Source organism: Phyllostomus hastatus, unplaced genomic scaffold, assembly GCF_019186645.2.
Source record: "Phyllostomus hastatus isolate PE091 unplaced genomic scaffold, TTU_PhHast_1.1 phas_contig_113, whole genome shotgun sequence".
NCBI classification, from domain to species: domain Eukaryota; kingdom Metazoa; phylum Chordata; class Mammalia; order Chiroptera; family Phyllostomidae; genus Phyllostomus; species Phyllostomus hastatus.
Genome location: NW_025333530.1, coordinates 9,818,146 through 9,834,673, shown reverse-complemented (window position 1 = coordinate 9,834,673; position 16,528 = coordinate 9,818,146). Strand labels below are relative to the sequence as shown.

Below are 16,528 nucleotides of genomic sequence, written 5' to 3'. Positions count from 1 at the left end.
AAAACCAGTACTGTTCTACCTAGACCAGTGCTAACTGATTAAAAGGGCTAATATTTCTGATACATACCAAGTTTTTTGTCTTTTAGAGGAATCAGTCCCTCTTGTTTGTTTATTTTATACTCTTTTTGTGGAATCACCCCTATGATTTCCTAAGGGAGGAGTCAATGTAATTTTCTAATCAAGCAGAGTCTGTTGATTTAGCATTTAGGAAGGAATCCCATACACTGTCAGTGGTTTTTTTCCCCTTTATCTGCTTAACAGTTTTGCTGCTATCACCACCCCACCTCTACCCGCTTCATTGCCTGGTCATTAATTTCTCTGAAAGGCAGCACTTTGCATACCAGTCCATGGTAGACCCAGCTCCTGTAGTTCCCTCTGCTCTAGCTCCCTCTCGCTCACTTAGGGAGAACTTATCCAAAACGACTATGATGGATCATCTGTTTGTCTTAGTGCTTAAGCTGAGGACTGATTCCTCAAATTCTGTCCTGAGAATGATTTACAGGACTCTCCTTGCAACAATATTTCATTTTTAAGGTTTTAATGATACTTTGTAAGACTGGAAAGTTTTAATTGTTTTTATAGAACCAATATACCTGATGTATTATAGCTCAAAATAACTCGGTTTACCAGTAACCAACAAGACATTCAGGTTTATTTAGATTTTAAAACAGTGTATCAGAGCATTTTCTGTAGTATGATATTGCTCTTTTATAAATAAAATGACTTTTTAAATTTCAGATAATATAACTTGGGTAATTTTTTTAAAAAGTACTTGTTTATGTGTGACCTACTCCAGGGAAAATATACAAGACACTGTTCATGAATGCTATTAGGTAGTGGGACTGAGATGGAGGTGGGTGACTTTTATGGTTTCTGTTTATACTATTTTGTATTTGAATTTTCTTACTATGTTGTTGTATTACTTTTATCATTAAAAAACAAGTTCACCATTTCTTCTCTAAGATACCTTGATGTGAAGTTAAAAATAAGCCCTGTCTCATGTGGTTCAATGAATTGAGTTTTGCCCTGCACACAAAAGGGTCACTGGTTTGATTCCCAGTCAGGGCACATGCCTTGGTTGTGGGCCAGGTCCCCAAGAGAGGGTGTGCAGGAGGCAACCAGACAGTGATGTTTCTCTCTCTTTTTCTCCTTCCCTTCCCCTCTCTAAAAATAAGTAAAATCTTTTTAAAAAATTAAAAGTGAGATTTTTTTTTAACGTACAGTGTACATATCTTCTTTAAAAGCACCTTTGCTCCAATTTTACTAAGTTAATGCAGATGCTGCATTGTATGAAGTAGTTGGTATGAAGGAATTCAATTAAAAAAACAGGAAAATAATATAAAATTGAAGATAAGTTTCTTTTCTTCTTTTTTTTAAATTTTATTTTTAAAGAGAGGTGAAGGGAGAGGAAAAAGAGAGGGAGAAAAACATCAGTGTGTGATTACTTCTTGTGTGCCCCCTGCTGGGGACCTGGCCCACAACCCAGGCATGTGCCCTGACTGGGAATCAAATTGACGACCCTTTGGTTCATAGGCCAGCACTCAACCACTGAGCCACACCAGCCAGGGCTGAAGAGAAGTTTCTTAGAGAAAAATTTTTCCTGAAATTTTATATGGGTATCATATTAAAATACAGCAAACCGGCAAAGAGTTACAGATATAAAAAGATAGCTTAAAATCCTGTGGCAGATCATTAATGTTGCATTGCTAATAAGAAAATGTTTCCTTTAGCCTAGGCCAGTAGTGTGTTAATTAATTCAGCAAACACTTAGGGCTTAAGAAGATACATTATTGGAGAGATGAGAAGTTTAGTTTGTATACTGTAGGAGTTCAGAGACAAAAGATGTTTTTTTCCAGCATTGGGAGGATAAAATATTGGGAAAGATTTCATGGAGAAAGTAGATCGTGAAAGAAAGCGTTTAGATAAGCTGATAATAGCAGAAATTAAGGCAAGGAAATATACTAAGGAATAGAACAGTTCGTTAAGATTCCTGTAGCTTTGCGTATTCAACATCTTCTTTTAATGAAACTTGTAACTCTCTGCAGTATCCAGATCCACAGCAGCAATCATTGTATTTCTCCTTTATTAGTGAAGATGAAGTGTATTTGCTACATATCTTCTAACATGTGGTTGACTTTGAGTTGCACTATACTTACTTTCCAGTGGTGTTTTCATTTCATAGCATCCTTTTTGATACAGAAACAGGCAATTTTCCTTCTTCCTAGTTCTATAGCTGTTTCTTTTTTTTTTCTTTTTTTGCTTTATTCAGAGAAGAAAAATGTGAAGTGACTCTATGTTAATAGAATCTCAGAATTACAGAGTTTACTTGTACTAGTTGGTCAACTTAATTATTGTACCATTTAAACTATGTCTACTCCAGTGAACTGTAGAATTCATTAAAGTAAATTTCTTTACTGAGTCTAACGTGCTAATAATGGCAGAATATTGGGTATTATTAAAATTTGCTAGCTATTTTGCTTACACTCTTCAGATATTTATGATTTACTAATCCCAAAGAAGTCTGGAACAACTCATGCCTGGTCTGTGCTGTTGAGCATGTGAGTAACAGGGAACTCAGGGCTCTGCCAAAGAGAGATCTGCCAGTTTTCTCAGACTTTGACCTTTACCAGTGCCCATCTCCCCTCTCCAGCTTTCTTTCCTTTTTTTCCTAATAATTGCAAAGTGGTCAATGTAAAGGACAGCAAGGAAAACCCATGGGTACTAATTCACCAGCATTATTTTCAGATTTGAGTACTGCTAATATTTCTATTTTCTTTTAAGAAATAGCATTTACTTTTAGGATCAGAGCCTAAATGTGATATGATAGGAGAAAGAGTAACTGGCATGACTTTGATTAGGAGCCCATTTGAAATGTTTTCTGCCAGGTATAGAAATTTAGGTTAAGAATTTTTACTTTTGTAGTTAGAGGGTTTTTTTTGCCCTAAAATTTTTTGAGTAACATATTAAATATTGTGTAGGCTTTAGCAATACCCTTTCCACTGACTCTTCACACAAAATGTAAGACAGACATGGCCAGTAGAGTACCACTGTCTTTGCCTCTTAGGTATGTGAAGTATGGCTCAGGCCCAGCTCGGTTCCCACTCCCAGACATGCTGAAGTATGTGATTGAATTTGCTAGTACAAAACCATGCTCGGAGAACTCTACATCTCAGAGTGACACAAGTGTGCCATTACCACTTTCTCCAGTGCACTGCCCAGTCTCTGACCTGACATCCATGGAAAGGTAATGAATTTCTTTAATAATATGTACATATTTTTTGTGTTTAATTTGAACCATGTGCCATCTTTCCAGCTGATTAACACTCGCCCCATATGATCTCAAGGTCTATGAGCGTTCTGTCTTCAAAAGAAGGGTTTTGCCAACTGTCACTTGGGAGAATGTTCAATTTCCCACCAGGGCACTCACCTTGCCCATGGGATGGTTGGGGTTCAGATGCTCCCCGAACTGTCTGGAATGGTGTTCCTGCTGGAATGAGAGGAGACCTCAGCTCTTGCTTTTCTAAGCATCTTAATCTCCCTACTAAAAGTATGCATGACTAAGTAAATCTCAAGGAAAGGGCGGCTTATTCACAAATAGAAAATTAGAACATGAAAAGAACTGGCTAGCAATTGAAGAGGATGGCCTAGAGGGGCTTATCCAGGGAAAAAGCAGGGAAACCAAGTCTCGTGAGCCCTCTGGTTCTGCTCTGGCTGAGGCACAGTCAACACCCTCCGTAGCCTGGAGGGTCAGCTTGCATTAGATTTGTTGTGTGTGTCTGCTACAGAACAACAAGCTGGGGGCCTGGGACAATATACTGTCACCCGAAAGGAAGCCCCCCAGGTTTGTTATGTCCGCCAGAGGAAAGACGTCTCTCGATGCCAGAGATTCGTGACAAGGAAAGGAAATGTTTATTTAATGCTATACAGACTTAAAGTAGGGACCTAATGTCTTCATCAAAATCCCAAAGTCCCTTAAAACGCCCACAAACACACACAGTCCTTCCTTTGCACTTTGCCCAGTCTGGGGTACCATGTCCCAGGAAAAGAAATAGAAGTCCGTGGCTCAGGCAGCCCCCAGTTCTTCTCAGTAATCCATCTCAGCTGGTAGGCCTCCCTCGGTTCCCGGCACCATAAGCTGTGTCGCCGGGATCTCTGCTAAAGCCGAGTGGTGGTTCCCCCTACTAATGAATGCTGCAGGGGTCCCCACTCTAGTAAAGCCGCTAGGTTCTCTTTCCACTGCTCTAGCCATGTGGTCCTCTCTGCACAATGGCTGCGGGAGTCCCCACTCTGACAAGGCCTTGTGGTTCTCTCTCCCAGGGCCGTGGGAGTCTCCACTCACCCAAAACCGCATGGTTCTCCCCTCAATGGCTGCTGCATCTGGGTTTAAATCCCTGTGCCAGTCTTCCTCTGCAGCCCCATTTCCGACTCCTCCCACACAGCCTCACCTGCCAGCACTCATATCCTTCCAGCTTTACTGGGCTGCCATCGTGAGTCTGGGCAGGCATGGCCCCTTGTCACGGAGCCAGTCTTCTCCAAGCTCCCACACAGGCGCTGTAACTTGGGACCTGCCTCCCAGTTACATCTTGGTGGGGAAGTTACTTCCATTCCCCTGGTTCAGAGCTTGGCTACAGCTATTTTAACATATCTATGCAACCAGTTACAGGTTATAGATACGTTAAATGACCACACCAGAGGTTAGCTACAAAGCTGTTGCTATGCAAAACAGCCCTCAATGGCCCTGCTCCACTTGTCCCTTCCCCCAACCCACACCTGTGGGGGGAGGTGGGGTGAAGACATCCTAATATTTCCTGAACACCTTGAGTTCTGGGCTCCATTCCAAATCCCTATTTGGGGCCCCCCCCACCCCTCGCTTGGCTGTACCCTGTTACATGCCCTCATTTAAAAATCAAACAAACAAAAACCACTAGAACCTATTTAAAAGGTTAGATATTTTTTTTTTATTTAAAGAAAGAGCATCTTGCCCTGGCCAGGTGGCTCAGTTGGTTAGAGTGTCATCCCATACACCAAAAGGTCACAGATTTGATTCCCAGTCAGGGCACATACCTAGGTTGCAAGTTTGATTCCCAGTTGGGCATGTACAGAAGGCAGTTGAGTGATGTTTCTCTCTCACATTAATGTTTTTCTCTCTAAAAGCAATAAACATATGCTCAGGTGGGGATTAAAAAAAAAAGAAAGATCAAGTCTTCACTGCAAAATTGTTAAATCAACAGCAGCACTTCCTTCAGTACATTGCAAAGCACTGCTCAGAGCCAGAACCCTACATGGCAAACAGTTTTTTTTGCATAATATGACATTTAAAAAATAATGTGGCCATTACTGAGGTTCACATCAGCTTTCCGTTGGAGATGAGGGGTAAAAGTCAGCTCATCTGACAGCATCAGCAGCTTTTGGTGATGGGGAGAGGGCCAGCTCTAATGCTACTAATCTCTGAGAGGGCCGGGGTGGGTGGACTGAAGTAAGTGCCTCCAGGGCCTCACTCCTACTGCCTCCTAAGCACCTTCTGGAATATAGAATATACTCATGGGCCTGAGGAGAACAGGGTCAGGCTCAGGCTGCGCTGCCTATCCCAGGCTGGGCTCCTGCCTACTCAGGGATCTGGGGTAATTTGGGCTGTGTTTGTGGTGGAGCATTAATGCTGCTGTGGGGGGATAGGATGGGGATAAGGAGCTATCCTGGATTTTCTTTCTTTCATACTACACATCAAATCTGTCAGCATATGCTGTTGGCATATCCAGAGTCTTCCACTTCTCACCACCTCCTGGTTCAGCCTTCCGACGTCCCCGGCCTGGGTTATGGCAGAAGCCCCCTCGAGTCCTTCAACATATGAGCCAGAATGACTCCCGCATTTAAAATCTGTCAGATCACGTCCTTTTGCCTGAAACCCTGCAGTGGCTGCTATTTCCTTCAAACCAAAATTCAGTGTCCCTTCTGTAGTCCACAGGCCCTCCATCAATGTGACCTCATCTCTAACTGCCTCCTCTCCACTCCTGTCTTCCAGCTACTCTGGTCTCTGCTATTTTCTGGATGCTTCAACAGACCCATAACAGCGTCTTTGCCTCTGGTCTTCTTGCTTGAACCACAGACCTTGCCTTATGCCTTCCTTCTTCCCTTTACATCTCCTCAAATGTCTCCTGATCTGTGTGACTCCCTTGGCCATCCTGTGTGAAACAGTACATCCCCACCGTAGCACTCCCCAAGTTATTGTTATCCATAGCAATTACGGTCACCTGCCTATAACCGTGTGTTTTCTTGTTAATTTTCTTATTTACCATCTGTCCGCTAGAATATAAATCCCATGAAGACAGGGATTTGGCTTTGTTTACTGCTATGTCCCTAGAACCTAGAACAGGGCCTGGGACATCACAGGCGCTCAGTAAATATTTGCTGAGTGAGTCAGTGAGTGAGTACAGGAGTACAGGATGTGCCACACACTGCCCAATGCCCTCTGCTCCCCAGGGGTCTGCCACCAACTAGGAGATCCAAAGGACATAAAATTCTCTCTCTCTCAGCCTGGACCCAGCAAAGGACACCTCCACCATGGCTATAGCCATCACGTGGGCTGACAGAAAAACCCGTACTGCGTAACCAGGGCCCAGGAACCTGGCCCAAATTCTCTGCTGGGTCACTGCAAACAGAAAATGAGAGAAAGAGACTGACTCTAGGGCACATTTTTTTGTTTGTTTGAAAGTGGAAACTCATGTATGAGAATTACAGAAAAATTCAGTGATGGTTATTTAACCCCTTTTGCATTTCACAGGGTGGTGGGGAGGGGTCAAGCTGGCCTCATTGGAAACGGCACATGGAGTACACTACACAAGCAGCTGGTAAATAAACCATCTGAGACAGAGGCCTTGGGAAGGAGCACTGGAAACTCCCAGGCCTTCAAGAGGCAGGGCTTGCACTGGGCTACAAGAATCAAGAGTTCCGTATAACAAGATATATAGGGTAGTGTTGGGGAATCAGTATTTTTGTACTCTGTAGGCAATTTTAGGCATTGCTTTATTAATATTATATGAGAAAATACAGTACTTTTCCTGCAATGCTTTCTTGAATTACTCAGCAAAGGTACTCCTTATTACATTCTGGGATGAAGGTTTTTCTTGTGAGAAGACATCACCCAATTGGTAGTGGAAAAGATGACTTCAGAACTGCTCTCTGAAAGACAGCACCCCAGCAGTGAGGCTGCCTGGAACTCTGCAGGCACCAGCCCATCTGCCTGTAGTGCAGTGCACCACTCTGAAGTTCTTAACGCTCCTGCGCTGCAGTTGCCTTGCTTTTCCTGCTTTCTGGAGAAGACACACAAGCTTTGTCTAAGGCCCCCATGGAGGAGCTTTTTCTCGGTCCTGAGAAAAATGCCTAAGGAGACCAGTTCTGGACTCTGGAGTACCTCTGGAAGAAGTACAGGACTCCCTGGGGCTTGGCTCTTCCTGCAGTGGCCAGTAGAAGTCATGTTCTGAAATCCAGCTCTTCATTTTCAAACTGCTGGGTGAGGAAACTGCAAGGCTCAGTCTAGCTCCATCATCCACCAAAGGCTTCTACTGGCCATTCCCTTGGCTGACTGCTCTCACGGGATTAGGATGCTGGTCTGAAGTGCTCCCCAAAGTGACAGCTTAGGCAGTGCCCCGATGCTGACAAGCCCATAGTGCCAGGTGCCTTGGAAAGTGGCTCCTGCTTCTGTGTACCATCTCGAGTCACAGGGACTGCGGGGCAGGGAGGGGCTTCGCATGCACATCAAAGTGCAGGTGCGTGCTGGTGTGGAGGCAGAGGCCATGGAGGGAGAGTGAGGTCTGCAGTGTGGGAATCTTCATTCTCGGCTCAGTCTGTTGGTTGGCACAGAGTTTACCTGGGTGTTGCTGAACTCCAACACCACCACCTGCAGAGATGGGTCTGAGTCATGAGCATTTGCTGTCCCCAGGTCTGTGTTGTACAATGTGGGCTTCTCAAAATGATCTGGACTCTTGGACCCATTCTCTTGAAGTAGAGAGCTCTCAGAGATTAGGCTATAGGACAGCTGGGATGAACTAGCCATGTCCAGGCTGAGGGAGGAGGCAATGTGCTTCCTGTTCCATCAGGTCTTATGGCCCAAGTGCTGAACTTTGATGTCCTCTGAGCCTGAGGAACGGGAAGCAGAATCCAGATACTTCGTCCACTGTAGTTCTGTACCGGAGGTAGTGACAGGGTTGAGCTCAGAGAGTGGGCACAGCCCAGAGAGGGCCAGTGGGGTGAGCATCTGCGTGTTTAAGAGGGCAGACTTATAGGAGAGATCGTGGGATAAGGTTGCTAGTCCCTATAGGAAGCTGAGGAGCTCACCCTCCTCAGCACCTGAAGCAGGGAGGTGGGCAGATAGTACTCACACAGATAAGCCTGCTCCTGGAAGAGCAGCTTCAGGTAGCACTTTATTGGGCCATTGTTCCTGCTGGCAAAGACCAGGTGCTCCAATCCTGAGTTTGTTGGGTGACAGCTTTCAAGAGGGGCCAGAAGACAGGCTGAGGCAGAGGTTTCTGGTGGGCACTTCTCCTACCCACTATACCCGGCCTCCACTTGAATGTGCTTGGCATCACGCCCTGGATAAACAGCCACCAGGGTGCTGCACACAGTGTGGCATCTTTGTCTTCAGTAGTGATCACTGTATCCAAAGGTGCATACTGTTCTTGCAGCTCCTCCATGGATCCTGCTAGCTGCTTCTTGATGACTGACCAGGGTGGCAGCCTGGGGATCCATTCCATTCTCTACCAGTGAAAGCATCTCCACTAATACAGCAGCTCCCAAGGAAAGTCGCATGACACCTGCTAAGGAAGCAAGGGAACCATGGTTGGGGCAGGTGGGGTGGGGTTGGGTAAGCAGTCATCCAGGCCATGGCATCCTTAGAAGCTCCAACCCCACTCTGCAGCCTCCTGGTTACTGACTAAAAAAGGTTAGGTTTTTATGTTTAAAAACTTACCATTTCCCCATATTAATAATTATGTATGCATATAAGTGCACATCTGGATAGAACATACCCAACGTACCTCTTGGGTTTCTTGTAAGTCAAAGCTGAAGGAAGTTTATGTTACTTACTTTTAATGGGGAACAGAAACCTAAGCACAGTTAGAAACTTCGTTTCTATTCCTGCTGGTTTATCTATGTGTAGTTTGTTTGACAATAGTAGTAAACTTTTACTTTACATGCTTTGTTCTCAGTTAGTTTAGGACAATGGTACAGTGCAGAAGTGAACATTCAGATTTAGAGCTGAGTATTAGAAACTTACCTGAGGCTACTAAGTTTCGCTTGGGAATGTCGCCACAGCAGTAGATCTGGGGTTGCCTGCCTTTAAGTCAAGCCCCCTGTCACTCTCCCACAGTACCACCTAGTTTGTGTTCCTGTGAATCAGATGTTCAGCTGATACTTCATTTTTCTTGCTCTGTTTATTTTGTTCCTATATTCACCTGTCCATCCCACTTTGGTAGGTTGCATCTTAGAAACTGCAGTTGATGCCTCAATTCTTCCCTTTTTCAGGTTTCTCCCTTCTTCACAAGAAGGCCTTACAACAAGTGGTGAGAGAGCATGAGCCATAGACTCAGACAGATCTAGGTTTAATACCTCTCCACCATTTACTAACTGGGTGAACTTGGGTCCTAGTTTCTTAATTTTTCTAAACCTTAGGTTCGTAATTGGTTAATAGAGATAGTATCTCTATAGTAATAGTATCTTTCACATATGCAAGTTGTATTTAATGAGATGTTGCATATAAAGGAAGGATTTGGCTCAATACATGTACAGAGTAAGTACCAACTTACAGTTGTACTTTTCCACATAGCAGTTTACCTTACAAAGCATATTAATTTAGGCCAAGTGTATTTTGAAAATTACCATACAAGCATGATTTGTTTTCCTTCAGTACAAGTAAAGAAAGCTCTTCTCAGGATGTTGAAAGTACCTTTTCTGAAGATTGTGTACACAAGTCTACGATAGTGAGTAAGCCCCTTACATCTTCTCGGTCTCCTATGGAAATGCCTGCACACCCAGCTCCTCGAACAGTCACAGATGAGGAGATAAACTCTGTTAAGACCTGTCTTCAGAGGTGGAGGAGTGAGATTGAACAAGATATACAAGGTTGGCTCTTTTAAAACTTGTCAAACAACTACTCTTGGCCCCTTCTCTTTGTTTGACTATTTGGAAGTTAGGCACCTTGGGCACACTTGCTGCATTGCCATATATACTGTGGAATTTGGGCACGGGGATTATGACTTCCTTCTTTAGTTCCCTATTGGATCACACACCCATTATACAACCATGGAAAGATCGTTCCTGGATTCCCTCCTACACATTTCGGCGGGTTCTGGGGTGGCCTAGGTACTCGTGATCACCTTTGGCTAGGGTGTTTCTGTGTGGTCGTGGTCCTGGTGCTCAGACTTTTCTCCTTCCTCCCCTTACTTTATCCTTTTATCTGGGGAGCTAACAATAAAGTAAGTCAGATTTCTGCCAAGTTCTTATTCACAGAAGTTTAGCCCTGCCCTGCCACCTTCTTTCAGGCCTTGTCTCTGGGACACTTATTTTATACCCAAGTGACCCATTACAGTCCTTTTCTAAGTAGATTGTTTTTTCTTTAAGAAACTTTGGTGCCAATGATGAGAGATAATTTTTTTAAATCTTAACATAATTAAATAAAGGCCTTCATAACCTAAAGCACTAACTGTGTGGTTCATAGAGTGAAGTTAAAATTGTTGGAACCCTGGGCACAGATAAGAACACTCTTTGTTTAGTTGGAGCCACGTCATGGAATGGAATCATTTTAACTAAGTATCCTTTTTTTTTTTTAACAGATTTAAAGAATTGTATTGCAAGCACTACCCAGACTGTTGAACAGATGTACTGTGATCCTCTCCTTTGTCAGGTAGAATGAAATTGACGGAAAGTAGCTAAGGCGTGTTCTAGTGGTTCTAATGGTAGATACAAAAAGAAAATTGGATGGTTTTATTTGAAAGTGGATGGGAACCTCCCTGAAATATAAGATACAAACTTAGGGAAAAAATTGATAGTGTTTTGTTTTTTTATTTTAGGCTAAAAAAAAGTGATATTTCTTCTGCCGTCAGTATAAACCAAAATATATTTGTTTTGATTCTGCCATGTGTTATTTTTTGATATATTAAATTGGTTGCTCTCAAATGTTAATGAAAATTTCTCATATAATGGTAATTTAAGTAGTATAGTGGGGAAATGTGAACTGGGGACCAGTTACCTGTCATTTCCAAAGTCCCACGACCCTTTGTTTACCAGCATACCTTCAAGGTTCTTTATGTGATGACTATAAAAGGGAGGTAGGCAGGGCAGAAATTCTAATTATCCCCACAGAGTTTTGTTTAGAATAACATTCTGGGCATGGAGAGAAAAGAGGTTCCAGTCTGGGTGACCTCTTAGTGGCTCTCTGTACCTGGTGGGAGGAGAAGAGCTCTGTTCCCAGGGTTGCAGGGCAGGAGTGCATCATGTCAGTCTTAGCTCTTCCCCGTTTTCTCCTTTGAGTATTTCAAACTTCTCTCCACTAGTAAAAACATGCCAAAGTACTGACGAAATGTAAGTTTAACTTGATTCTATGGCTGACTTTCCTTTTTTCCACCAGTAGTTACTTGACACTTAAGTATTGCTTTATTTTCTGCTTATTGTGACAAGAAATGCTTTTCAAATGTTGAAACAAACAAGTAAGTAGCTAAAAGGGTCTTCACCTCAGATAGGTATACAATTCCAAGAAGAAATGTAGGGACTGTGTGACTGGTTCATAATGAAATATGCTAACTTAATTTTGGTACCGAATAAAATAGGCACAGAACAAGATAGCCACTAATCTTGCTGTAGGTCCCAATGTGATAAGCATTTCTCAACAAAAGTGGTCAGGGTGATTCTGCTTTTACATAAACTGAGTTTGGGATTGTGGGATAAGTAAGCCTGGGTTATCTTTGGTTTTCGATCTGTAACCATAAGAGTTTAGAGTTGAACGAGGTCTTGGAGGTGGTTACCTAGTTCAGCTGTCTGGTTTTAAAGATTTGGGAACTGAGACATAGTTGGTAGATTCCAAGGCTGTGTATCACCAAGGTGTTTCAATGTAAACCCTATAACAAATACATGTATAGTTAGTTTTCTTATGTCTGATAGTTGGGCACAAATTTTAATTTTAGTAAACTAAACTTTGTCAGATTACTTTGCTTAATCTAACTCAGAAATATGCTTTCTGATTTGCAGGTACCTTATCGCTTGCACGCAGTTCTTGTTCATGAGGGACAAGCAAATGCAGGACACTACTGGGCCTATGTCTATAATCAACCCCGACAAGTCTGGCTCAAGTACAATGACATCTCTGTTACCGAATCTTCCTGGGAAGAACTTGAAAGAGATTCCTATGGAGGCCTGAGAAACGTTAGTGCTTACTGTCTGATGTACATTAACGACAAGCTCCCCCACTGTAATACAGGTAAAAATATGTTGGCAGATAGCAAAGAAAGGGGAATACGTACTAATCAGGGAAGGGGAAACAGTTTAAACTTTTTTTTAACCTAGAATGTATTATAAAGTAATAATGCATTTTTAAAAATACAAACAGTACAAAAGAGAATAAAGAGGAAGAGTAAGTTTGCTCCCCAGCTTCCATCCTTGAGCCCAACAAGTATCCATTGTTAGGTTTCTTATGTGGTGTTCAAATGTGCTCTCTACAGATGCTGCATTTATTTATGGACATCTCTCCCCCTTCCCATGTTCTTCCCCACATGGGATATTTTTCCATTTTGGTCTGCATCCTTTTCGTTAATTGTGTGTCTTAGTGATCTATATTTTCATAAATAAAATTGACTCATTCTTTTTAAGTTTTTAAGTTTAAGTTTTTAAGTTTCCATAATAATTCCATTGAATGGAAACTATATATAGTTTATTAAACCACCTTTCCATTAATAAAATTTTAAATAGTCTAGTTTTTTTTCTTTTTTAGTGACATTTTTGTATACATAGTTTTGTACCCTTTGGAAAATAGCTAAATTTTACAAGTGGATTTGCCTGAATAATTTCATACTTCTTATAATACTATTATTAATGTTAAGAGCAGTCATATTTATATTGGTACTTTACTCTTTACTGCATGCTTTCATTTTTATTTTTCTAATAACATAACTTTAAAAGGGAGGTACGAAGGGTAGAAATTCTTATTATCCATCTTTTCTAGATGAGATTCTCTAGCTGCCCAGTAAGTAAATGGCAGGCAAATGATTCAAATCAGTTCTGACTCCAAATTCTGTACTATTTTCCATTTATATTATTCTCTCTTTCTTTCACATCTTCTCTGAGAGGTCTTATGGCCAGCATTTCACATCTAAGATCATAGAAGGCTTTTCTTACAGTGCTCAAACTTCACTGTGTTTGATAGGTAAGAAGACACGTGAGGCCTTTTGCCCAGGCAGCATGTTGTCTTTCTGATTTGGTAATGAGAGTGTCAGGGGTGGGAGGGCGGGGAGGTGAAGTAATGGTCACTTAATAGTAATTGATCTTCATAATTTCATATTTGCAGTGTGAAAGCACGAACAGCTGCTTGTGGAAGTTATTGTACAAATAATGGGTACTGGCTGTTGGTAGTGTATGAGAGCCTTGATATTACATGTAGGGTTCATTTTTATTTATCTTATAAAATTTTTATTTATTTATTTTTAGAGAGGGGTGTGAGGGAGAACGAAAGGGAGAGAAACATTGATGTGTGAGAGAAACATCGACTGGTTGCCTCTCATGTGCCCCAACTGGGGACCTGGCTCACAACACAGGCATGTGCCCTGACTGGGAATCGAACCAGTGACCTTTCGGTTTGTAGGCCGACGCTCAATCCATGTAGCTGCACCAGCCAGGGCTCTTTTGTATTTTTTAATCACCATATGATTGTCTATGTCTAGAGTTTGTTTTTTGTTTGTTTGTTTTTTTTGCTTAATTCCTTCACCTTTTCTACCCAGTTCTGCAACCTGGCTCCCCTCTTGACAGTTGTCATTCTGTTCTCCATCTGTGAGTCTGCTTTTATTTTGTTAGTTTATTTTGTTCGTTAGATTCCATGTATAAGTGAACTGGTATGGCACTTGTCTTTCTCTGACTGGCTTATTTTACTTAGCATAGTGCTCTCCAGGTCCATCCATGCTGTTTCAAAGGGTAGAATTTCCTCTTTTGTGGCTGAGTAGTACTCCATTGTGTAAATGTCTATAATTTTTTATCCATTCATCACTGATGGGCACTTGGACTGCTTCCAAATTTTAGCTGTTATAGATAAGGCTGCAGTGAACATAAGAGTGTACACATTCTTTTGAATTGGCGTTTCACGTGTCTTCAGATATATTCCAAGAAGTGGAATCACTGGATCATAAGGCAGTTCCATTTTTAATTTCCTGAGGTAACTCTGTACTGTTTTCCACAGTGGCTACACCACTCTGTATTCCCACCAGCAGTTCACGAGGGTTCCCTTTTCACCACATCCTCACCAGCACTTGTTTGTTGATTTATTAATGATAGCCATTCTAACAGGTGTGAAGTTTTAATTTGCATTTTTCTGATAATTAGTGACTTCGAGCATCTTTTCTTATGTTTGTTGGCCAACTATCTGTATATCCTCTTTGGAGAAGCATCTATTAAGATTCTTTAAGTGGATTATTTTGTTTTTTTGTTGTAGTTTTGTAAGTTCTTTATAAATTCTAGATATGTCATTGGCATATATGTTCTCCCATTTAATAGGTTTCTTTTTTAAGTATATTTTACTGATTATGCCATTACAATTGTCCCAGTTTTTTTCTCCCCTTTATCTCTTCTCCACTGTGTACCCCCTCACCCTCCAGCATTACCCTCCCCCACCTTAGTTCATGTCCATGAGTTGTACATATAAGTTCTTTGGCTTCTCCATTTCCTATACTATTCTTTACCTCTCCCCATCTATTTTATGCCTACCAATTATGCTTCTTATTCCCTGTACCTTCTCCCCGTACTTCCCACTGAAAACCCTCCATGTGATCTCCATTTCTCTAATTCTGTTCCTGTTCTAATTGTTTGCTTAGTTTTTATTTTTGTTTTTTAGGTTCAATTGATGATAGTTATGAGTTTGTTGTCCTCTTCCTGCTCACAGTTTTTGATCTATTTCTTAGATAAGTCCCTTTAACATTAATAAGCTATAATAATAGATTGGTGATGATGAACTCCTTTAACTTGACCTTATCTGGGAAGCAATTTATCTGCTCTCCATTCTAAATGAAAGCTTTGCTGGATAGAGTAATCTTGGATGTTAGGTCCTTGCCTTTCATGACTTAGAATACTTCTTTCCAGCCCCTTCTTGCCTGTAAGGTTTCTTTTGAGAAATCAGCAGCTAGACTTATGGGAACTCCTTTATAGGCAACTGTGTCTTTTTCTCTTGCTGCTTTTAAGATTCTTCCCTCATCTTTAATCTTGGGTAACTAAATGATGATATGCCTTGGTGTGTGCTTCCTTGGGTCCAACTTCTTTGGGACTCTCTGAGCTTCCTGGACTTCCTGGAGGTCTTCCTTCCTTCCTTCACCAGAATGGGGAAGTTTTCCTTCATTATTTGTTCAAATAAGTTTTTAATTTCTTGCTCTTGTTCTTCTTCTGACACCCCTATGATTTGGACGTTTGAGCACTTAAAGTTGTCCCAGAGGTTCCTAAGCCTTTCCTCAATTTTTTGAATTCTTGTTTCTTCATTCTTTTCTGGTTAGATATTTATTTCTTCCTTTTGTTCCAACTTGTGGATTTGAGTCCTGGTTTCCTTCCCTTCACTGTTGGTTCCCTGTATATTTTGGTTTATTTCACTTTGAGTAGCCTTCATTTCTTCCTTTATTTTGCAACTGACCTCAATTAGTTTTGTGAGCATCCTGATTACCAGTGTTTTTAACTCTGCATCAGATAGGTTGTCTGTCTCCTCGTCACTTAGCTCTTTTTCTCGAGTTTTGACCTGTTCTTTCATTTGGACCATGTTTCTGTGTCTCAGTGCACCTGTTATGTTGTAAGAGGCAGAGCCTTAGATATTTTCCAGGGCAGGGCAACCCTCTTTGCTGCATTTTGACACTATCTGTGGGGATCAGAGAAGGAACAATGCAGCTAACTTGCTCCACTCTAGCCCTACTTACCAACTAACTGTCCGGTGAGACTGGGAGTTTCTCCCCCTGTGGCAACTTGCAGTATTTTACAGCTAGCTTTGAGTCTTTAGTTTTCCGTTCACCCAGCCCTGCCTTGCCCACGTGGTTTGCCGCCTTGCCACGTATGCTCTCCCCTAGGTTGCCCTCTCACATCCCCACCCCTCCTACCGGTCTGGGTGAATGTTTCTTAAATTCCTTGGTTGTCAGAGTTCTGTGCAGTTTCATTTTCTGGCAGTTCTAGTTTATTGTTTTTAAATTGGTTGTTGTCCTTCCTTTGGTTGTGCAAGGAAGTGAAGCGTTTCTACCTGTGCCTCCATCTTGACTGGAACTCTGGTGAGTTTCTTTCCATTTTGTTGATGATTTCCTTTGCTATGCAAAAC

General features: G+C 41.9%; 1 protein-coding gene and 1 pseudogene across 6 annotated transcripts in view; one reads left to right on the top strand and one right to left on the bottom strand.

Moving 5' to 3' along the window:
- Positions 1 to 16,528, top strand: part of USP28 (ubiquitin specific peptidase 28) — a 75,214-nt gene that overhangs the window by 45,997 nt on the left and 12,689 nt on the right. For 5 of the 6 annotated variants that reach the window (XM_045838583.1, XM_045838550.1, XM_045838574.1 and 2 more), the window contains exons 13-16: positions 3,065 to 3,244; positions 9,899 to 10,113; positions 10,824 to 10,894; positions 12,235 to 12,463. In XM_045838583.1, coding sequence (XP_045694539.1) covers positions 3,065 to 3,244; positions 9,899 to 10,113; positions 10,824 to 10,894; positions 12,235 to 12,463 — 695 coding nt within the window. The remainder of the gene's footprint in view (positions 1 to 3,064; positions 3,245 to 9,898; positions 10,114 to 10,823; positions 10,895 to 12,234; positions 12,464 to 16,528) is intronic. The other variant, XM_045838567.1, reaches the window with a different exon arrangement.
- On the bottom strand, positions 7,267 to 8,766 carry LOC123817394 (annotated as a pseudogene).